Source organism: Raphanus sativus, chromosome 1, assembly GCF_000801105.2.
Source record: "Raphanus sativus cultivar WK10039 chromosome 1, ASM80110v3, whole genome shotgun sequence".
Classification (NCBI taxonomy): Eukaryota; Viridiplantae; Streptophyta; class Magnoliopsida; order Brassicales; family Brassicaceae; genus Raphanus; species Raphanus sativus.
In genome coordinates, this window is record NC_079511.1 from 22,148,499 (window position 1) to 22,173,037 (window position 24,539).

At 31.1% G+C, this 24,539-nt stretch overlaps 2 protein-coding genes and 1 long non-coding RNA gene across 3 annotated transcripts; 1 reads left to right on the plus strand and 2 right to left on the minus strand.

Annotated features, from left to right (window-relative positions):
* Positions 1 to 1,171: 1,171 nt before the first annotated feature.
* Positions 1,172 to 3,000, minus strand: LOC108848614 (uncharacterized). The gene is made up of 8 exons (XM_018622020.1): positions 2,793 to 3,000; positions 2,514 to 2,640; positions 2,296 to 2,420; positions 2,127 to 2,208; positions 1,940 to 2,057; positions 1,701 to 1,864; positions 1,470 to 1,560; positions 1,172 to 1,399 (listed from the first exon to the last, which is right to left on the minus strand). Exons 1-8 carry the CDS (start codon positions 2,998 to 3,000, stop codon positions 1,172 to 1,174), a joined length of 1,143 nt encoding a protein of 380 aa, XP_018477522.1.
* Positions 3,001 to 14,357: 11,357 nt separating this feature from the next.
* LOC108856885 (kunitz trypsin inhibitor 4-like) lies at positions 14,358 to 18,832 on the plus strand. Its single transcript, XM_018630790.2, has 2 exons — positions 14,358 to 14,582; positions 18,109 to 18,832. Exons 1-2 carry the CDS (start codon positions 14,543 to 14,545, stop codon positions 18,696 to 18,698), a joined length of 630 nt encoding a protein of 209 aa, XP_018486292.2. The 5' UTR covers positions 14,358 to 14,542; the 3' UTR covers positions 18,699 to 18,832.
* A 1,836-nt stretch (positions 18,833 to 20,668) lies between these two features.
* On the minus strand, positions 20,669 to 21,391 carry LOC108815999 (uncharacterized). Its single transcript, XR_001943776.2, has 3 exons — positions 21,201 to 21,391; positions 21,063 to 21,107; positions 20,669 to 20,986 (listed from the first exon to the last, which is right to left on the minus strand). It is a non-coding gene; the product is annotated as an uncharacterized LOC108815999 (long non-coding RNA).
* Positions 21,392 to 24,539: the final 3,148 nt, after the last annotated feature.

Sequence of the window (24,539 nt, forward strand, 5' to 3'; positions counted from 1 at the left end):
TTATTTAACTATTATTTATTTTTATTATATTGTGTATTTACTTATTCTAATTATTTGGCATTTTATATCAAATCATAATATTTTATTTACGATAGATGTTTAATGTAATATTTTTTTTCTTAATTTTATATAAATTTACTTATTTTTTTATTTTTCTTATATCGTATATTTACTTACTCTAATTTTCTTGCTTTATATTGTATGCTTATTTTTCTTATATTGTATATTTACTTACAAAAATATTTGGAAATAAAAAAAATGTAAAACCGTAAAATTTTAAGATAGGTGTGTAATGTAGTTTTAACATTTTTTATATTGTATATTTACTTATTTTTACTTTTTCTTATATTGTATATTTACTTATTCAGGTTTTTTTGCTTTTATATTAAATTTTAATATTATGATAGATGGTTAATGTAATATGTTTATTTCTTATATTTCATATTTAATTATTGTTTATTTTACTACATATTTTCAGATATATGTTTGATGTAGTTTTTCTATTTCTTATATTGAAAATTTACTTATTTTTTATTTTTTATTTTTTCACATTGCATTTGGCAATACGAACACGTATGTGAGAATCCTAATAGAAAACTTCAATTTATGCATATTTTCTTACTGCCACTTGCTTTTCTTTTAATTTTATTTGCCATTGTAAGCAATCTTAATGTAGCTACTCTTTAACACATTCAACTAATCATGTGACCCATCAGATGGGCACCATAAAACGCCAAATATGTACTTACCAAATTATTACAACACTGATTATATAGAAAGGTTGCGAAGCAGAATAGCCAAGTTATTTAGATTTGAAATCTATATTTGTTTGAGAAACTTAAAAATAGCTAGCAAAACATAAAATAACTTAAAAATCTAATACATTCTGACGTGATCAAAAAACAAAAACAGACTTGGCTAGAATCTTATTCTCATAAAAAACAAAGCATTAATGATAAAAAAAACTTGGAAAGCTAAAACAATAGGTAGAATAGCATAAAATAGGTAGCATATCATAATATAATTAATCAAACCTAATACATAATTGAGATCTTGGTTCTGACGAAAAACAAAACAACTTAGCTAGAATCTTAGTTCTGATTAAAAAACAAAGCATTAGTGATAAGAAAAACTTTGAAAGCTAAAATTAAAAACTTCAATGCTGGGGAGCCTAGTTGAGACGTTGGCGCTTGCCATCCTTCTTCTCATCATTGGTTTGCAAGGTTTGACCATTCTGAATATCAGCATCAACAATGTGGGATACTGTAGCTGTCGTGCGAACTGATTTGAAATTGAAGTCATTGACCTTCACTTGGAACGTGCACGTGCGCCCCACAATGTCTAGGACACATTGAGGTGTTGCAGTGCCAGGATCTTCATTTGAACCGTTTTCACCAGACTACATGGTATAAACATTTGGTTAGTTAGACTGAATGATAAGCTCTGTTTAACTTTTTGATTGTTCTTACCTCACTCACCTCATTCATGACGTCAGGCGCCTGTCTTACCACCAATTTCAGTGCTTCTTTGTCAAAAATCACAAAGGTTGCTTCATTGCCACTGTCATCGCGAACTTTAACCTCGAACCGGTATATATACCATAGACGATAAAGGAATATGAGTAATCAAATGGAAGCTTGGTAGCTCGTTAGTTGTGCGGTGACGCATATGTTCTGTATATTTTTCTAAATGAAACTAACCTGATGAGCCCAACAGTGTTTGGTTTCTTGCACTTGGAGTTAGGGCAAATGAAAGATGTTTCTGACCTTTCCAGTTGCCACTTGCAGGCGGTGCAGGAGATGAAGTACCAACCATATTCTTCCTTTACTTCTGTTATTGTTGCAGTGCAGATGAAGCTAGCGACCTGAATGTTTAGATGGGTGTAAATAGTAAGAATAAAAACAGAAACAAATGTAAATTTATGTGAGGAAGGCTAGACCTGTGGTGACTCATTTTCTAAGAATTTGTGAATCTCGTTCAGTGTCACTGTCTCCACTTTAGTAACTGCAGCGGTGGAGCTGTTGACAGTTGGTGGGGTTTTTCCATCAGCTTCAAACCTATGTGGAACATGTTTGAATATGAGACATGATAGCATTGCAGTAAGAGAGGGTTTGGTTCACAACTACCTTGATAATAATTTTTCTGTCTCAATGATGTCCGAGTCAAAGAAGAGACATGTGGAGGCTGTGGAGCTTAAGGTCACAACACCTGAGAAGTGGACAGTAATTGATATTGGTAGTGATACACACCAGAAATAAAATTAATATACACACAAAAAGATGAAAATAGACAAACCTCCAAGTGTTTTTGAATTGAGAGTGGTGATCAAGATTACTGACGGTTTTGTCTTGCTATCATTCCACCTACTTCGAAAAGTAGCAGCAATTGTGTCCCACAGATAAACACGAGCTATCTCACCGCTGTTAAATTAAATATTAAATATTAGTAAGGTACTTAAACACCAAATCTCTTAGACGCTCAAATAAATATGTTTGGTATTAGTTTGGTCGTACTCCTCAAGTTGGACATGCAAGAAGACCATATTCTTTGACTTTTCACCATTAGGCGTTGGGGCAGTAGCCATGGGTGTCTGACTGTCTAAGTTGTCCCCGTTGATGACTCGCAAAAAGCCAATAATATCTGTCAGGGAATGAAAGTGTAAAAAGTGCTGCGAATCAATCTTATCTAAATAAATTATTAGAGCCGAAGATTTATAATGTTTAGAGAGTTACAAATACACACCGAAAAGATCCTGTCGACAATGTCGGTGAACACTTAGAGATCTCGTATACGAAAGTGCTGAGAATCAATCTGGTAGTCCCCTTCAGGAACAGGGACGAAGGTTGTCTTGCTCGTGAAGCCGATAGCGTGATTATGCGGTGAGACTCTGTAAACTGATCTAGAAGCTCTGATGCTGAACTTGTTGAGCTTGTATATTGTGTTCGGTTTCAGGTCATCTTTGTGGCGGGGAAGGAAGTGCGTCGAGATAAACCTGTGCATGGTTGTCGACTGTAGTTGTTTCATTACGTAAGAGTTAGTGATGAATGTTAACATTAAAAATATGGTTGGTTAATGTGAGAGAATATGTTTGAGTCTGTGAGGAGCAACTCAACTCCCATGAGCATGTTAGCCTTTTAGAAGTTTCTGGCTTCCCAGCAATGGATAAGCCTGGCCAGAATTTCCTTGTTACACCAATCTGCTTTGAGATCGTCAAAATTTAATGGGACAGCAAGGGGTTGATGGTGAAGGCATTTTTTCTCTTTGCTGGAGTTCTCTCGAGTCTTTTTGGATGGCTGTGAGGTTGATGTTGCTGAGTCAATGGGTTTTATTATTTATAGGGAACTGTTAGATGTAAAAGAATATATTTTTTCTTTTATTGTTTAAAGTAGTTTTTTTTAAATGTATATTTGCCTTTTTAATCTTTTTTACATTTTAACATAGATGTTTAATGTAGTATTTACATTTGTTTATCTGTATACTTACTTGTTTTCAAAACTAAAAAATTTCCTTTTATTTTTAAAGTATTTTTTTTTTAAATGCATATTTGCCTTTTTAATTTATTTTACATTTTAATGTGGTATTTGCATTTGTAATATGTAAACTGACTTTTTAGTTTTTTTTAAATGCAGATTTGCCTTTTTAATTTATATTACATTTTAATTATGGAATCGTGTAAAGAAATTATGGAAATGTTATTGTTTAATTGCTGAAGTTTTTTGGAAATTTATTGTTTAAGTTTACTAATTAATAAACATGCCACGTGTCTTACAAAGGAGCTATTATTAAACGATGAGGTGGACGCTCCCTGGTGCCTCAAAACTGTACTTTTAATAGTATAGATTTATTTATAGGGAACTGTTAGATGTAAAAGAATATATTTTTCTTTTATTGTTTAAAGTAGTTTTTTTTAAATGTATATTTGCCTTTTTAATATTTTTTACATTTTAACATAGATGTTTAATGTAGTATTTACATTTGTTTATCTGTATACTTACTTGTTTTCAAAACTAAAAATTTTTCTTTTATTTTTTAAAGTATTTTTTTTAAATGCATATTTGCCTTTTTAATTTATTTTACATTTTAATGTGGTATTTGCATTTGTAATATGTAAACTGACTTTTTAGTTTTTTTTTAAATGCAGATTTGCCTTTTTAATTTATATTACATTTTAATTATGGAATCGTGTAAAGAAATTATGGAAATGTTATTGTTTAATTGCTGAAGTTTTTTGGAAATTTATTGTTTAAGTTTACTAGTTAATAAACATGCCACGTGTCTTACAAAGGAGCTATTATTAAACGATGAGGTGGACGCTCCCTGGTGCCTCAAAACTGTACTTTTAATAGTATAGATTAGGGTATAAATATTAATTTTTTTTGTCATCAGCGTGTACAGACTCTATAAAGACTCTGCAAACCAAAGAGGGGACTCTGAATCCATGTGAACAAATAATGACGGTTGGATGCGAGCTCCTCGTGCAAGACGGTCCGCCATTGTGTTTTGAGTCCGGGGTATATATTTGATCTCAAAAAAGTTGAAGCTTCGTTGTAATTGTTGAATTTCTTCAATGTAGGTTGAATAGGCAGGACATTCTTCTGGTTCTGAAACCATCTTCACCAACTGAGAACAATCTGTTGCAAAGGTCACACAAAGCTGTCGAAGTTTTAACATACGTTCCATCGCCCATATAAAAGCTTCAAATTCTGCATGCAAAGGGGAAAGGGATTGCCGATTATTCATTGCTCCCAATAGTCCATCGAAACCTTCCAATGTACTATACCATCAATTTCCTGAAAATAAATCCTTGTCTTTCCAGGATCCATCCGTAAAGCACCATCGTCCCTCCCTTTGAAGAGGGAGGTTTGTAACATCTTGTCTATGTAAGTTTGGTCCTGATTGTGCCACCACTTGGGAGACTGCCATTTGTGCCTCATTCTAGAGTATTGTTTCTGTTTCTGCCAGTTTTAAAGTCTCCATGGGATCTCTATCTATACCATTGAAAACCTTATCATTGCGTCCTTTCCATAGGTGCCACAATATCCATGCATAACCATGATCTTGGATGTAGGGTGAAATTCTCGAAAAAAAATAATCCATATTTGCATATACTGATTGCATTGGGAAATATTGTGGATTAGACGGGATCTTTGAGAGAGCCCAAACCTGCACATCAGGAGGGTATTCAAAAAAAACATGATTAATTGTTTCCTCTTCTCCACATCGATCACACCGAGTATCACACTTGATCCTTCGTGCCTGTAAATTCCTCCGTACCGATAGACAGCCTGAAATAATTTGCCAGAGAAAATGTTGCAGCTTTGGAGGACACTTTGTTTTCCATGATTGGGCTTGTAGGGCTTTTATATATGGCCCAAAGATAGGCGCCGGTCTCTCTGTGTATGGGTAAAGTTTTTTCGTGTCGTAACTTGATTTTACCGTATATTTTACTGATTGTGTAAAATACCATCCATTCCTATCTGAAGTCATTGCCCGACTCAGTGGAATACGCTCAATAAGATCTGCGTCCTCTGAAGTAACCAATGATCGAATAACCTGAGAATTCCAAGTACATGACATTGGATCAATTAGGTTCTCTACCGTAAGTGATGGGTCAAAATGAGTTGAGTTACTATTTGCTGGTCTCGGGCGATTGGTTGGGATCCATGGGTCATACCATACAAAGATGTATGATCATGTTCCCACCCTTTTGATTAGTCATTTGCTAACCAGAGATCTAGCTGAGACAATACTACGCCATCCATAGGAGGCTGAGTATGATCTAACGGGTTCTAAGGGGCTCGTGTTCCTAAAGTACCGGCCCTTGAAGACCGTGGAAAATAAAGAGTGTGGCTTTTCCATGAGACGCCAGAATTGCTTTGCCAACATAGCTGTATATATATCTGTTATTGTCCGAAAACCTAAACCTCCTTCTTCTTTGGGTTGACATACTTTATCCCATGCCATCCAATGCATTTCCCCTCCATTTCCCCCAGGACTCCACCAAAAATTTGAGATATTAATACTGGTCAGTTTTGTAGTTACCGTCTTCGGAATCCAAAAACAAGATATTACATGATTAGGTATTGCCGTTGCCACTGATTTAATTAAAACCTCTTTCCCACCTTTTGTAAGATATTTTGTTGTCCAGCCATTAACACAAATTTTTGGGTTTCTTCAAGATAGAATGCACAACAGAGTCAAATATTAATTTTTCATTCTATCAAATTCTATATCATTTAGTTAATCTATTATATTAAATCAAGATCATTACCTATTGATATATATTTTGTCCAACATATTTTATAACTCCATCTATTCTTTCAGTTTTTATCCTATTAATAAATGATGATCCATCAATTAACAACCATTAATTTATTTAACAATCTATCAATTATACAGTTAATAGCCCACTAAACATATTTACGGAACCCATATTTTTTTTTATCAAATTCATCCTTTATTATGATATATTACGGTTAATAGGCCACTAAACATTTAAATTCAATTAAGATTTATATAATAAAAACATATGTTATTTTTATTTAGAATTTTAATTGACTATTATAATCTTTCAGGAGTTTTCAGCTACACATACAAAAATTTACATCAAATAAGAGATATGTTGAGCAAAATATACTAAATTATTTTTACTATGATAATTTAAAATTAATTTTCACAAATATAAAAAAGGGTTAAGAAGATATATTAGCTCGTTTTAATCTTCTATTAATAAAAGTAAAACTAATGCTAGATAGATAAGATATATGGATTAACAAACTTACAAAATAAAGTATATAGAAGTTTAACATAAATTATATATATATATATATATATATATATATATATATAAAATCTCGATACATAAGAATTTTTCAATTAAAAATACCCCATGCTTTTAAAAAGTGGGTCAAAATCTATTAAAAATACTATGCACTTTTAATTCATTATATATGAAATTAAATCAATAAATTTAAAGAAAACATATATTTTCACTATTTAATTACTATCTGATTACAAAAAAAATGTAACTATACTTTGTTATTTTCTTAAAATAAAAATTATTCATTATTTAGGAATAAAGTACAAATTAATGTGAAAATAGCTATGACACAATTGTATAGTATGTAATATCACAAATTCAATACAATATCAAAACCTATTACTAATAATTTTAAACATTATTTATGCCGGGTCAACTTTTAAGTGTGTATTATTTTGTAAAATAGATTTTCATTAAGATTTATACACAATGTGGTTACAAAGAAAATCAAAAAATATGATTATAAAGAAAACACACAAATGTAAAAATTAAATTTAAAAAATAAAGATAAAAATAAAACAAAAAACCAAAATATATTCGTCCTTTCAAAGTGTGAGTATATTTTTGTTTTAATTTTTTTATTATTGTTTCCAGAAATTTAATTTTTATATAAAACCACAAAACAATAATCATAATTTAAAATAAGTTTGTGGCTACAAAATTTTTGTATAAAAACCAGTAAAAGCTGCAATGATAATCCAAAATGCTTAAAATACTGGAGATATTTCAAATATTTATTGGGTTTTGAACCAAATATTTAAACAGAAGTAATTTTATGTTAAATTTAGATATTTTTCATGTATTATAAAAATTTATATGTCATTTGTTGTTTTTATTTTTGAATTTGGAAAATTATAAGGTATATTTTAGTTTATAAAATTTTATTTGATTTCAACGGATAGTCAAAGCTAAACTAATACCGTAAATATATGAACTGAAACAAAATTTATAAATATCTAAATGATATTTAAATCACTAATTCAGAAAATTCAAAACCTTAATAATCTTAAACAAAAATCTTATCACATAATTAAACTTTATATTTCATTAATAATAAATATTATAATAAATAAATTTTATTTATTGGACTTCGTAAGGTAGTCGATAGTTTATAATATTGAAAGTAGTGGATCACTAATATTTTACAATTAAAGGATGACTTTACAAAATATGCATACATCTTAGAAGTAGTTACAAAAATATTTTATTACTAGGAGTATTCACTGAAACTGAATCTATCTGATGGATCCGAAAAATAAAAGTATTCACCTAATATTTATAACCATATTAGGTGAATATTTTAGAATTAAAGGGTGACTTTAAAAAATATGCATAAAGGATGACTTTAAAAAATATGCATATATCTTAGATGTAGTTAGAAAATTATTTCATTAGTAGAATTATTCACTGAAACTGAATTTATCTGGTGGATCCAAAAAATAAAAGTATTCACCTAATATTCATAACCGTATATTACATATTTGACAAAATTAAATTTGACAGAATATTCAGTGGTTCAGTGACAGGGGCGAATCTAGAGGAAATATTTAGTGGGTGCATTATTGGTAATAAAAACTAAAAATGTATGAAAATGATTTGAACTCAAGATATTATGGGTGCAGAGGCTGAATTTAACCATCTGATCCACCCCATTTTCAATGCTTTTGCCTATAAAATTGTGCATATCAATATAATTATGGGTGCACATGCCACCATTTACCATAAGGTGGCCTCGCCCTGGTGATCGCCATAGGGGAGTCTAGGCCTGCGAGTACGGTTACTCCGGATACGTCGGGTCGGTTAGTTCGGGTTTCCGGTTATTTCGGATCAAGGAAAAACTGCCGAATTAAACCGAAATTATCATCGGTTCGGTTCGGTTCGGCATCGGTTATCTCGGTTTCTTAATTTTTGTGCCGAAATTTACTGAACTGTTAAAGTTTTGATGATTAAGCGTGAACTGAAATCCCAGATTATCAGAAGAAAACGATTATGGAAGTTAAATGAGGCAGGGAAGAAGAGGCAGGGAATAAGACAAATCAAGAGATGAAACAAATAAGAAAAATAATACAAAGTATGAGAGTAAGCAAAAGATTAGATGAAAAAATTATATGTGTTGAAGAAAAAGATGATGCAGTGGAGAAGAAGATGCGATGAGGATGGGGTGGTGAATAAGAAGCGATGGGGTGGTGAGAAGAGATGACGAGGTGGTGATGAGATGGTGAAGAAGATGAGTGCCGCTTGGTTACTAAACACACACACAAAGATTAGGTTTAGCGAGGAAGAGAAAAAGAGTAAAGGTACTTTTTATCTTTTTTTTTTTAATTTCGGTTAACCGTTCGGTTTTAGTAAACCGAACCGAATTAACCGATAACCGAATACAATTTTAAATTGTGCGGATCGGTTTTATGCTCTTAACCACGACCAAACCGAATTCCTCAAATTTCGGTTCGGTTCGGTTAATAATCCCAGGTCTAGGGGAGTCTCACAATAGACCCGGTAAAATGGGTCAATAAGACAACCCAAAATGTATCCTTTGCAGATGAAGCCGGAATGCACTCATATGTCAACATTTGTGTGAGTGTTCACATCATCAATCCCGTAGGGGAAAATGGACTTATCCTCCTGGATGAATTTTTCCAGCTTCATTGTTTTCCAGAAGAATAACATCTTCTTCTGCCATGTTTTTGAAGTCTTTGCCATCAAAACTTGTCTGGCATCAATCCTTGAGTAGACATGCCAGGTATAGGAGGAGTTGGAACTGCGACCGGAGCACTTGTGGTTCCTACAACTGAACCCATCTAATAGAGACCAGCACCGAAAAGGCTACGCTGTGTGGTTTCATCAGCAACATTACCCAGTGGGGCAGCAATTGGTGCTGCCGCAGCGATGATTCCAGTGTTTGTCCCGGTCGCATCAGTTCGAGAAACGTTTAGTGGAGTTTGTGTATCAGTGGTGGTGTCAATGGTAGTGTTGTTAGGATCCGTCATTTTCTGTTGAGAAAACATGAAAGAGGATAAATACTCCAATAAACAAATAACATATTATTTAAGCAAAATAATAGTCTAAAATTGAAAGTCCTTTTTTTGGTGTTTGAACCAAATCATATCGATATGTCTGAAAAAAGTTTGCAAACTCGCTCAAAAGCGATCACATAAACCGTTTGTGTAGACTTTAGGTAGAGAGCGATTTAGAGTTAAGACTGTAGAAGCCGAAAACCGAGCTGACATAAATAAAAGCGAAGTTAAGGAAGCAGACGATTGAAAGGACAAAACGAAAACCAAAATAATAAAGTTTTCGTAAACAGACATGGAGTTGAGATATGATCTCTCTCTCTCTCTCTCTCTCTCTCTCTCTCTCTCTCTCTCTCTCTCTCTCTCTCTCTCTCTCTCTCTCTCTCTGAGCTGTTTCAAACAAGTCTGAGTGTTATCACATAAATATGCTACTCACTTATTCTTCTCATAGGCGATGTGGGACAAATTCCCTTGTCATTTATTAAAACAAATAAGGTGGAGGCCTATTTATTTTCACTGATTTACAATTATTCAAATAAGTCATGGGGTTTACAATAATTGATCCAACATATTGATCGAATGAAATTGATGAAAATTAAACTATATCAAAATGTTAAAAAGAAGGGAAATTAGGCTGTATAACCTTCAAACAAATTATAATTCACTCACTATCTAAAAAAAAATCTCACATATACAACTTGTCTCTTATATATAATATTGCCATATTGCTCTCACATGTAACCTGTAAAACCTGCAAAATAAAAAGATTAATAATAATAATATTGAAAAGTAATTTGTGGTTATCATTGATGCACATATCTTCTCTTCTTCTTCCTCTTTTTACTATATCTCTGTTTTTTTTAATACGTACTAATCCACACCACCACATCTCCTTTTTTTTTGGTCAAAACACACCACCACATCTCAAAGCAAGGAAGAAACACAATTTCTGGTCTTACAAAATTGAGTTTGGAGGAGAAGATGGCGCACCGTAGAGAATGAGGTGACATTGCGTTTCTATACTATGTTTTTGTTTTTTATACTATGTTTCTGTTTTTATATTGTGTTTCTGTTTTATACTCTATTTCTGTTTTATACTCTATTTTTGTTTTTATACTCTATTTTCGTTTTAGTTATCCAATGGTGGAAGATAACAATGGCGGACCGAAAGAAACGTCGCTGTGTCGGAAAAAATAAGAGAAGATAAAGATGATCTTTATATGGTGGTGAAGAATAACGACGGTGAACAAAGTGAAAGTGTATCAACACGTTTAGAAAAAGAAAAATTGAAAAAGATGAACTCGCCGTCTATACTATATTTGGTGAACGAAATTGTAACGCTCCGACCGCCCACGACTAATGGGCCACCCACGCCCGCTTTCTCGGCCCGTGGGCCCCATCCCATCCGACGGTCGGTCGTTAATTTTTCCAAGGCCCGAAATCATTGTTTACTGACCCTGCAATCACCACCCGACCTTTCTTCGTGCTTTGGCCTCACTCACACGCTATCGCGAATCACTTCCCGATAGGTCACCCATCCTTCCACTACTCCAGCTCAAGCACGCTTAACTCTGGAGTTCTTTCAGGATGTGTTCCAGGAAAGGTAAGTCAACTTTGGTGACATAAGTAGTCAAATCAATTCTCTTAAGCCTTTTCACATATCACAACTCGGGATGTTACAATTCACCCCCTCTCAAAGAACGCAACGTCCTCGTTGCGCCCCACGACAGGTCTCAAGACGCCTCTCAGGTCAGAACTGAGACGGCTAACCAGCTCTGATACCACTTGTAACGCCCCGACCGCCCACGGCTAATGGGCCACGCACGCCCGCTTTCTCGGCCCGTGGGCCCCATCCCATCCGACGGTCGGTCGTTAATTTTTCCAAGGCCCGAAATCATTTTTTACTGACCTTGCAATCACCACCCGACCTTTCTCCGTGCTTTGGCTTCACTCACACGCTATCGCGAATCACTTCCCGATAGGTCACCCATCCTTCCACTACTCCAGCTCAAGCACGCTTAACTCCGGAGTTCTTTCAGGATGTGTTCCGGGAAAGGTAAGTCAACTTTGATGACATAGGTAGCCAAATCAATTCTCTTAAGTCTTTTCACATATCACAACTCGGGATGTTACAGAAATAGTAGAGTGTATATTCTTTAATGTAGCTATTTATGTAAAGTTACCATACTATTTGAGACATAATTCTATAATATGTCTTAAAGATGTAATAATCTGGTGACTGTCAATTTTTGAAAACGGGGTAAACTGTTTATATCTCGGATGTGGGTTGACATTTCCGGGTTATGGTATAGTTTTATCATCTGGGTTGAGTTTCATTAAATCACCCTCGTTACTATGTTACTTGTATTAGTGATATGACTCCATCTATGTCGTAATATCAATCTATTTTATTCAATAATATAATAGTACAACATCCATATAAATTTGCTACTAAAGTCCCCTGAATTATTGAACAAGAACCGAAGTTTAGTTTCCCGTACACTCTAAAATTACTATACTATATCCATCATGTAGTATAGTATTATGAACCTGGTAAATGTCATTTATTTGAAAACGTAGAAAACTGTTTATATCTCGGATGTGGGTTGACATTTCCAGGTTAGAGTTTAGTGTTATCATCTGAGTGGAAGTTTTATTAACTCACCCTCGTTACTCTATTACTTGTATTAGTGATATGAACCCATCTATGTCGTATTGTCAGTCTATTCTATTCAATAATATAGTAGTACAACATTCATATTACCAAGCTGCTAAAGTCCCCTGAATTATTGAACGAGAACTAAAGTTTAGTTCCCCATACACTCTAAAAGTACTATACTATATCCACCATGTAGTATAGTATTATGAACCTGGTGAATGTCATTTTTGAAAACGGAGAAAACTGTTTATATCTCAGATGTGGTTTGATATTTCCAGGTTAGGGTTTAGTGTTATCATCTAGGTGGGAGTTTCACTAACTCACCCTCGTTGCTACCTATGGTTTAGATTTATAGATTGTATTTGAGTTTATTGGTTCATACCTAGGGTTTAGATTTACTAAATAGATGTTTGGGTATAATAAACCATATTATATACATTTTGTTTGGGTTTATACTTCCTTAATTAGGGTTTAGTTTTAATAATCAGCGGTGTGTTTTGTATCTTCAGATTCTTCATTATGTTTGGGTTTGTATTTTACCAATTATGGTTTAGATTTTATAATTAGGGGTTTGGATATACTATTTAGCTAATGTGAGAGAGTCTAATGTGTAGAGGTTAGATGTCAGATTGATGTCCAATACTACTTCTTCAAAATAGAATAACATATCCGCAAACTGTATGTGGGTATTATGAGTGTGATATGACTTTCTTATATTTTCTCAAATGTAAACAGTCTACTGTAAATATTAGCCATATCTTATTTTATTTATATCATTTATGCATCTCTCCTCCACTTGCTACATGTACAAAGGAGGGTTAGAACCGGGTGAAAAGTGACACAATTGTTAGTTACTTAATACTGTCAAAATCAGTGGCACTCACTTAATTTTGATGTCAAAGTTGAATATTCTGCAAATAAACCCTAAAAAGAAAAACTTTTAACTGTTTACAATTGTTCAAATAAGTCATGGGGTTTACAATAACTGATCCGACATATATAATCGAATGAAATTGATGAAAATTAAACTATAACAAAATGTTAAAAACAATAAACTTTTAACTGTTTACAAATTCCGTATAATTATATATACATATATATATATATATATATATATATAGATAGAGAGAGAGAGAGTCATAAAAAGACAACAAAATGATAACTATGTGGCAGCGGATTCCGATGAAAATTGGATTACTGGTGAGTAATACATATTTATGAAGAATGTACGTGTAGAATTGTAAATAGATCACCAACTAAGGATCGCATGATCTCATGGAGGTATGCAAACCGACCCAAACTATCACCTCTGCAATCAGGCATATCAATCAGGAAATGTCTTTATTTTGACTGCTTCTTTCTCCAGATCAGTTTGGAACAGCTTCTCATACTCTCCACTCCATTCAACTTGTCTCCCTTCTGTCTCTACCTTCCAATTGTTTGACCAATTATTAGCCCATTGTCTTAAATAATAAATGACAAAACGTGAAAACGAAATGGAGCAAAGGCCCACATCGCCTAGCAAAAGAGAAATGGAACATTATATATATGTTCTCTTGTTATGAATGCTCAGCTTGGGCTTGGGCTTGGCTCTTTGGTAGAGGGCCTTTGGTCCAATTACTTTTGTTTTTCTCCTATTTTTGAATCAAAAAAACATGTAATTCGTTTTTGAACGAAGTGCAGTTCGTTTCAAAACACATGCATTTTGTCTGTCCGTCCAAGATAATTTTAAACGAGAAGAGAGCATCTTAAGAAAGAAGTACCGCAACTCAACTTCTCTCGATCTCTGCGAGATTTTTGCATACGTGTAGCAGCTGTTACGGGAAATAGAACTCCATCTTCTCTTTAAATACTATCTCTCCTCCTCATTCATTTCTTACTTTCTCATCGAAAACCATCGGTTTCAATTCAGTTTTTCCAACTGTTTCTTTCCTTATTATCGCTTTATATATTACTTGTTATTTCAATTCGGTTTCCGGCTTCAACACCAATAGCCATCATAAATACATCTCCTTCGTTGTCAAAAAAAAAAAAATACATCTCCTTCCTTACATGGCAATCAACGATCTATGGAACGAAAGGTTTCATCGTGGTAAGCACATATTAGTGTACTGTACCCATTATTAACATTAGTCACATAATTAATAGTAAAACTCTTAAAAAAAACCTATTCACTTCAATTGTTTTGTTCTCTAACTTTCTATATAATAATAATTCGTGTTCTTTTTATGTTTTTAATCTGAGATTTCGCAGCACGAGGAAAGTAGCCTTCACGTATTAAGGATGACTAAGTGTTTTCTGGAAAATGTCTCGTAACATATTTGAGATTATTTATCAAAAAAAAAAAACATATTTGAGATAGAATTAAAGAAATAGAGCTCGTGAAACACATACTCATTTTTTTTGGTAAAGTTGACCCATTTAAAAAACGGACAATCAGAGAATAATGCTTGGAAAGTAGAATCTATATAATGATTATCTTCTCGACGTGTTCATTTGTTGAATTTTAGGAGAATTCGGGTGAAATAATTCAATGAAAACATCTTGTTTATCAAATACAATTTGCAAAATACTTTTGAAGAAAAAGAAGTGCCGGTGATGCTTTTATAAGGAAAAAGAAATATGCCATTAAAATATATCAATGCTATTACAACAAGAAAACTTTTTATCTACTTGCAAGTACTCTATGTTTAGGGCTGGGTTGCGGGTCAAACCCGCCCCGCACGACCCGCAACCCGCGGATTTCATTTTTTTTTTCTTGAAAATCTTCGACCCGCATGACCCACGAACAAAGATAATTGCACACGCACTCGCCCCGCTAATTTTGCGAATTACCCGCGGGACCCGCGGGTTATATATATTTTTTAAAAAATAATTATTTAATTTATTTTTTTCTAAAATTTATATATAAATAATATATTTATAATTATTTTTTATATATTTTTAAAAATTTTAATTATTATTTTTAAAAAAATTTGTATTTTTAAAAATATTTATCTTTTTAACAAAAAGAAACATTTAAAAAAAATAAAAAAAAAATAATAAATTGCGGGTTGGCGGGTACCTGCAATTCAAAATCCACCAACCCGCATCCGCCCCGCAAAAAATATTCATAACCCGCACCCGCACCCGCACCCGCACCCGCGGGCTGTGACTCAAATTCCTAGGCCTATCTATGTTGGACCACTACATTAATTTTATTTTTTATTAATTCTCCTACAACTAAATTACTTACTATTAAATATATATCATATCAAACAAATTATTTTAATATTTTCAAAATAAGATATCTAAAAAGATATTCTTAGGTATCTTTTTTCTAAGATTACATTTTGATAATATTTTTAATATCTTTTATTTAAAATGTAGATATATATTTATTTATTTTTACTATTTAATTTAAACAATAAAAGTCATAATTACTATTAACTATAATTAAAATGAATATTGATTCATTTTTCATTTATATAATAAGAATAAAATTTCTATACTTTATATATATATATTCATAATTAAAATTATATACCAATTAATAAATATAAAGTAATTTAATCCATATATTAGCTATTTTATAAATTATAAAATAACAGAAAAATATATTCATGAATTTTATAACATACCTCAACTTTTTTAAACAAATAATAAAGGAAGATATATAAACTAATAAATAATTTAATATTTAATATATATATATATATATTAGAATATTAAAAATAATCAATACTATTAAAACACGAGGATTTTTTATCTTCTTGCAAGTAATATATGTTGGATCATTACATTAATTTTATATCTATTATTTCTCCTACAACTAAATTATTTATTATTAAATATAATGTAATATCAGACCAACTATTTTAATATTTTAATATCTTTTTCTAAGATTACATTTTGATAATATCTTTTACTATCTTCTATTTAAATGTAAATATACATTTCTTTTTTTAATATTAATTTAAGTAATAAAATTCATAATTAATATTAAATATAATTAAAATCTAATATTGATTCATTTTTCATTTATATAATAAGAAATAACATTTCTATAATATTTAAATTCATAATTAAATTACTATAGAAATTTATAAATATAAAGTAACTTAATCCATATATTTTTCGATCAAAACAAAATCCATATATTAGCTATTTTATAAATTATAAAATAACAAACAATATATTCATGAATTTTATAACAACCTCAAATTATTAAAACAAATAATAAAGTAAGATATATAAACTAATACATAATTTAATATTTATATATATATATATATATATCTTTAAAGTAGAATAATAAAAATAACTTAATATATTTATCAAGTATGAGACGGGTTAAATGAAAATAGTTAATTTATTACAATAATGATGAAAAATATACTAATAAAATAAATTTTAACCAATATGAAAATAAAAATAATAAAATAAATTTTAACCAATATGAAAATAAAAATAATAAAATAAATTTTTACTATCATTAAAAGTTTTAAAATATAAGTAAAATTGATACATGGCGGATAAATAAATGGATTATCTTATTTTCAGAAAATTATGTTAATGTAAATTTTAATTTAAAATACAGTAAGTCTAATATGAATAATGAAATTAAACTAAATAAATAAATAAGCAATTATATTTATTTTAAACTTAAATCACTAAATTGTAATAACCATATATGAATCGTTGATGCTCAAATCTATTTGTCTTTTAGTATGCATCATCTCAAATATTGATTTATTACGCTTATAATAAAATGATAAATTAGTTTGACTAAAAATTTGTATATCTAATTTTTGTAAAACTGGAGCATCACATTCATAATATATTCGCAATTCATCTAAGTATTCATGAATTAGAATACTTTAAATATGATTTAAGTTAAATTGTATTACATAATAGGTCATCCATCGGTTCAACCGATTGACGAGTTCCTTGTTTTAGCTGTTTTTCCAGTTTAACCGTGGGTCAGAGTTGAATTTCAGAGCACTAAAAATAATATTTCATGTGTAACTTTTAAATATAGATACACAATCAAAAAGAAAAAATTATATCATATAAATTTGGTTTGTATCGAAAATATTCCGTGCTTTGAAAGCGCAGATCAAAATCTAGTTTATTCTTTTAAATTAGGAATTAGGATTGTGACCAATTGGTGTATGTTCAGTCCAATTAATTATTTTAAAACTACAACTAAATAAACAATTTCTAAATAACCATATTCTAAAATTAAAACAAAATCTAAAATCTGAAATCTTTTCTTTGTAGACTAGTTTCTTCTGAGTTGCTTTCAAGAGTTTAGAGCTACTAATTTTCGATCCCAAACCAGAGCTATAGTGAACATACATACATCCGTTAGCCAACTGTAACAAACAAATTAATAGATTATTAGCAAATAAAATAAAATAAAGAAGCGTGCAAGGAAAGTGGTGTAAAAAAAAAGGATAAGCATCGCATCTCCTCAGTTCCTCAACGTGTGTGCATGTATACACATCCGTGTATAAATACCAATCACATGAACTCACATCTTCTTCATCCAGTAACATTCAAATCTAATCAACTACATAAACTCCAAAAAAAAAATAGGATGAATCCTATGTTAAACTTCCTTCTTGCCTTAACAGCTGTTTTGGCCGCGACTGCAAACGCCGGAGGGCCAATTTACGACACTGATGGTGATGTCATAATTGGAGGAAGTTACTATGTTCTCCCTCGCATCTGGGGTGCTGCAGGTGGCGGCCTGAATCTCGCCCCCCGTGGTGACAACCAATGTCCCCTCTTTATCGGACAGGAGCCTTCAGAGGTCAACAAGGGCATTCCCGTAAGATTCTCAAACTGGAGGTCTAGAGTTAGGTTCGTTCCTGAATCAATGAATCTTAACATAAAGATGGATGTCAAAGCTACGGTCTGCGTTCAGTCAACTTACTGGTGGGTCACTGCAGCCGAATCTCACTTTAGGACGATGTTCGTAACGGCTGGTCGTAAGCCAGAACATGGAGAAGATTCAGCAAACAGCTTTTTCCAGATTAAGAAAATTGGAGATAATCTTAGCGGTTACAAGATTGCATTTTGCCCTGAGGATAAAGATTGCATCAATGTCGGGATAAAAGTGGACCGGTCTGGCGTTAGGCGTTTGGTTTTGAGCTCTACTCCATTCGAAGTTGTGTTTGAGAAAGCGACATACACTTCGTCCAAGACTATGTCTAATGTCTGAAAGAGATTGAAGACTATACTGAATTGAGAGAGTTATAACTTACGACTAATAATATAACTCTATATCTGCGTTTGTTGTTTCCTTTGTTCATCAATCATCATTTATGAATTAAACCATCTTTCCTTTGTTTTCTTTTTAGTTCTCTCTCTCTAATTTTAAGATTCACACAACATAGGAAACTAAATAAAACATTTTCTATTCTAGAAGGAGCACAGACTAAAATACATTATGTAACACCACTGCACCATAAAACATCTACAAAAGATTGGTTCATGCATATACGATTCAGTAAAATTGTTGATTATATGTTCACTTATTTAGGATGATATTGCTATCGTATCTGATTTTATCAGTGACAATAAGCTAATAATGTTAATAATTAGTAGTTCCTGAAAAAGTTTTTGTTATCCATAACTAAACCCAATTGCGATCTAATATGATTGGAACTCCTGAAATTGAAAATAATTTTAATTAAACATATATAGTTCCCGTATATGACACAAATTTTGCCAAAAAATGTGAAGCAACTTGAATGATTATGTTACGATTTAGAAATCAAGCAGTTGTTTGTATTTATAAATGTACTCTGGTATATATAGTTTTACTTGAATGATTGTGTTTCATTCTAAATAAGGTAGTATTTTAATTCCACTTCTATTTCTCGTGTATCTAGCATCTAGTTCTTGTATGGTCAAATATAGAAGAATAAATATATTTTCTAAGGATATAATTATCGTTTAATTAGTCAATTTACGGGATATTATATAACAGTTTAGTAATAACATAAAAATAAATAAGCATGTTTCAAGATTTTATATATGTATTCTTTGAATCTGGGAATAAGATATTTTTAGGAAATATGGTTTGTTTGTTAAAGAGATATTTGTATACTATTTAAATAAAAAAAATGTAGGATATTTAAATGGATACCTAAAATAATGGGATGAATATTTGTTAAACATTAATTATTAATGAAATGAGGTCCTACTAAGACTTTTTTCTAGTAGAGAAAAATAGTGACTCTATTTTAATAGATTAAGATATCATAGTAGTTATATAAAAAAATTTTGTATTAGGGTTTGATAGCTATCAAGAGGGTTATATAAGGTTCAACATGTATTTTGGTTTTATGTCAGTTATTCCTACGGTTACTTTTAAATTTTTAACAATTTTACTTTTCTTTAATACATGCATGGTTATCTTCAGTTTGATTTTTGTTGGGCAATAAGGGTCCGATTGTTTATGACTTTGTAGACTTTTGCTGTTGAAACTTATTATATCTTATATATTAAAATAGAAATAATAACTTTAATTCATGTGTGATTTTTTTTTTTAAATGGACTCTAATTAGAAATCAGTTATCATTCATTTATTATTAAAAATATATTTAATAATGTGTATATACATATTTGAATTATTCTAAGCAAACAAATCAAATAGATATTCTTACATTTGGATAAAATTATATAAAATAAATTAATATGCTAAGAGATTGAGAGTTGAATAAGCAAACCAATTCGGAAATATTTCAAAACTTCTTTGATTGATTACAAATTCATAAGGTAGTTACACCCAGAAATTCAAAAGTTTGTATTTATACGTATGTTTTCATCTTAATTAGGTATCTTACAAACATAATATATTTGACAGTTCAAGTATTCACTACAAGAAAACATGTCTACTGCAAGGGAAAAAAATATCGCAATTCCGTTGCAAATCGCAATTTGCAACGAATTTGCAAGGAAAGTCGTTTCCTTGCAAATCCTTACTCGCAAATAAAAAACGCTTGCAATTCTCTCGCAAATTTGCAACGGAATAATTTCCGTCGCAAATTTGCGAGAGAATAATTTTCGTTGCAAATTTGCGAGAGACAGATATTCCCTCGCAAAATTGCATTAGATTTGCAATAAAAAGTTTCCCTTGCAAATTCTTTTAAAAATATTAAAAAAAAAATTAACAAAAATACAAAATAAAAAAATGTAAATAAATATATATAACGAAATATATATACATACAGATACATATTTAAATACACGAATATATAATAAGCTAAAAAATTATAATAAGCTGGTTTAGTTAAATAAACCAGTTTAACTAAACCTAATTAAGCTAACCTAACTAAACTTAACCAAACCTAATTCTAAAAAAAAAATTAATCCTAGAAAATAAATCAGCCGGCTCCTTGCCTCCTCCACCGCACCACCACCAGAGCCGCGCCACAACCACAGCCGCACCACCACCGGCCCTGTCTCCTTAACCATCAAGCTTCTTCTCAATCCTTCATCTCCCTTCACAAAAACAAAAAAAAATATTAGATATAAACAGAGGGAGAGACAGAGAGATAGAGAAAGAGAGAGGACTAACCATGGAAGTGTGGCTCCGGCCTCATCGTGCCTTGCTTCCTCCAACCTGAAAACAAACAAATTCAGTTCAAAACAGAGAGACAGAGACAGAAGGACAGAGGGACAGAGAGAGAGAGAGAGAGAGAGAGAAAGGTCGAACCATGGTGGTGTGGGGCGTGAGATAAAGTAGATCCGGCTGTGTGTGAGAGAGAGGAGTGCTGGCGACAAGGAGAGATGTCATGGCGGCAGAGACGAGAGGCGGGAGAGAGAGCCCGAGAGAGGAGAGATGGTGGGAGAAAAAAATCCCTTGTTTTTTTTTTCTTGACGGCTCCAACAGAAGAAAAGAATTAGGTTTGTGTCTTTATATACTAACCCTAGTTTTAGAAACTCGTTTGTCATTTTCTTTTTTTTTTTTTTTTATGGAGGGGAAAATAGTTTTGCTAAGGAAAATGAAGAGATACCTTGCAATTCCCTTGCAAATTGCGTCCGAAATCAATTCATTGCAAATTTGCAAGAGAATTGCGAGGAAGTCATTACAGTTTCCTTGCAAAATTTTAGTTAAAGTTTTTTAGAGTTTCGTTTAGAGTTTTGTTATGTTTTGTATATACTAATATGGTTCTTGATATTTGTTTTTCGAAAAATTATTTACATGAATATGTTTAACAAAGTACAGTAATTTAGTTAACATGTATTGAATATATAAATTATAAAGTTTGTATTTTGTATTGAGTAATTAGTTCAAGTGTCGAGAATTGAATTTATAACTAAAATATTGTATTTTCAAAAATATTTAACAATGTACATTTTAAACACTAAATATTTTAACAAAGTGTGTTATACGAAACCAAAGTCTTTAACAAAACCCTAAAACCGTTCAAGTGGAAAAAAACATGATTTTGCAAGGAAATTGCAAGGGATTCCTCGCAATTCTCTTGCAAATTTGCAAGGTAATCAAAAACCCTCGCAAATTTGCAAGGGAACTGCGAGAGATCCCTTGCAATTCCCTTGCAAATTGCGACGGAAATGAATCGCTTGCAAATTTGCAAGACAATTGCGAGGGAGTCATTGCAATTTCCTTGCAAAATTTTAATAAAAGTGTTTTAGGGTTTCGTTTAGGATTTTATTAGTTTTGTATACACGAATGTGTTTCTTGATATTTCTTTTTCGAAAAATTATTTACATGAATATGTTTAAGAAAGTTATAATAGTTTAGTTAACATGTATTGAATATATAAATTATAAAGTTTGTATTTTGTATTAAGTAATTAGTTCAAGTGTCGAGAATTGAATTTATAACTAAAAATCTGCATTTTCAAAAATATTGATCGACATACATTTTAAACACTAAATATTTTAACTAAATGTGTTATATGACACCAAATCTTTAACAAAACCCTAAAACCGTTCAAATGGAGAAAACATGTTTTTGCAAGGAAATTGCAAGGGATTCCTCGCAATTCTCTTGCAAATTTGCGAGGTAACCAAAAATCCTTGCAAATTTGCAAGATAATTGCGAGGGAGTCATTGCAATTTTCTTGCAATTGCCTTGCAAATTCATAATTCAATGTGTTTTAGGGTTTCGTTTGTGCTTTTGATACATTTTTGGTGGAGTAATATTTTTCTTTATATTTAGTTTCAGAAAAATTATTTAGTGTAAAATATTTTTTTTTTTTAAAACTCGTAATTTAAGTGATGTATATTAAATGTATAAGTTATATAGTTTTGATGTTTAATATTCATAATTCTAAATCAAGTGTTGGGAATTGAGTCTATAACCGTTAATTGGTGTATTTTCAAAAATATTTATAGATGTATACATTAAACACTAAATATTTTAATTAAATGTGTTATATGACACCAAATTTTTTAACAAAATCTCAAGCCGTTTAAGTGGTGAAACCTGGTTTTGCAAGCAAATTGCAATGGATTCCTTGCAATTCCCTTGCAAATTTGCATGGTTTTCAAAAACTCTCGCAAATTTGCAAGAGAATTGCGAGAGATCCCTTGCAATTTTCTTGCAAATTCATAACTCAATGTATTTTAGGGTTTCGTTTGTGGTTTAGTTACGTTTTCAGTGGAGTAATATGTTTCTTTTATTTAATTTAGAAAAGTTATTTAAAGTAAAAATATATTTTTAAAAAAGTTCTGTTAATTTAATTGATGTATATTGAATGTTTAAGTTATATATTAAATATTTTGTAATACTAATTCAAGTGTCGGAAATTTAGTTTATAGATGTTAATTAATGAAATTTTCAAAAATAGTCATCGACATACTTTTTAAATATTAAATATTTTAAGTAAACGTGTTATAAGACACCAAAGTCATTAGCAAAATTCCAAACCGTTCAAGTGTAGAAAACATGATTTTGAAAAACAAAATTGCAAGGAATACAAAACCCTCGCAATTCTGTTGCAAATTTGCAAGGAATACAAAACCGTCGCAAATTTTGCAAGAGAATTGCGACAAAACTAGTTTTCTCGTAAATTTGCGTTTGAATTGCGAGGAAACTGTATTTTCTCTCGCGGATTCCTCGCAAATTTGCGAGTGAATTTTTTTCCTCGCAAATTTGCAACGAATTTGCGAGGATTATATATTTCCTTGCAGTTCCGTTGCAAATCCCTTGCAAATTTGCAAGGGAAATTTTTCCTCGCAAATTTTCCTTGCAAATCAATTGTTTTCTTGTAGTGATTTAATTGTTGGGTATGTTTTCACATCTATTATTTCAAACTGAACAACTGTTTTTTTTTTAATTTAATAAGATTAAAATTAGATTACTATTTTTGGCTTAATTTAGTTCAGTTTATCCTTTTATATTTCTAAATATATTTGATAAATCATATAAAATTTGGTAAGTTTATATTTAAAAACATAGAAACACACCGAAAATGTTGTAGTTCCATTCATGAACATATCTTATAATATTTTAAAATTCATGTATATTTATGAATATTTATAAAACAACTAAATCCTAATAATTGGTAAATCATCACTTGCTTAGAATTGTGAATATATTTTATAATTTTATCAATGAAAATTAGGTAAATTTTTAATTTATAGTTTTTCTTAGTTTACCATGTGATTTGAAAAATATGATATTAGATGATCACTTTACATTGTTTGAAATTAATTTATTTAAATCATTTGATCAAAAATATAATCATTATAAAATATGTTTTCTTAAAAAGTATCTAAACTATTTTCGTTTTTCGTTTGTAAATTATATATATACACCTATATATTTTGAAAACTTATAGATATTCAATTTTTAATCAATGTTTTCAGGGAAAATATAAAGTATATAAAAGTACTTTAAAAATATAGAAAATCTATCTGCAAAAAAAGGTGGATAAATCGAAGATGGTGTACCTCCCAGTGATTTGAAGCCGCTAGAGCAATGATAAATTGAACTGTCTCAATGCGTGCAACATGGATAAACCCCTTCAAAGTCAATAACAAGTGTTTGTACATAACCTTTTGCGACCAGTCTTGCTTTGTA

Excerpts from the sequence above, each read along its gene's own strand:
- LOC108848614 (XM_018622020.1), bottom strand. The coding sequence starts at position 3,000 with ATGCACAGGTTTATCTCGACGCACTTCCTTCCCCGCCACAAAGATGAC. Across the intron at positions 1,865-1,939 it reads TAGAAAATGAGTCACCACAG|GTCGCTAGCTTCATCTGCAC; the intron begins GTCTAGCCTTCC and ends CTAAACATTCAG. Across the intron at positions 1,561-1,700 it reads AACACTGTTGGGCTCATCAG|TGGCAATGAAGCAACCTTTG; the intron begins GTTAGTTTCATT and ends TCGCGATGACAG.
- LOC108856885 (XM_018630790.2), top strand. The coding sequence starts at position 14,543 with ATGGCAATCAACGATCTATGGAACGAAAGGTTTCATCGTG. Across the intron at positions 14,583-18,108 it reads GAACGAAAGGTTTCATCGTG|CTGTTTTGGCCGCGACTGCA; the intron begins GTAAGCACATAT and ends TTGCCTTAACAG.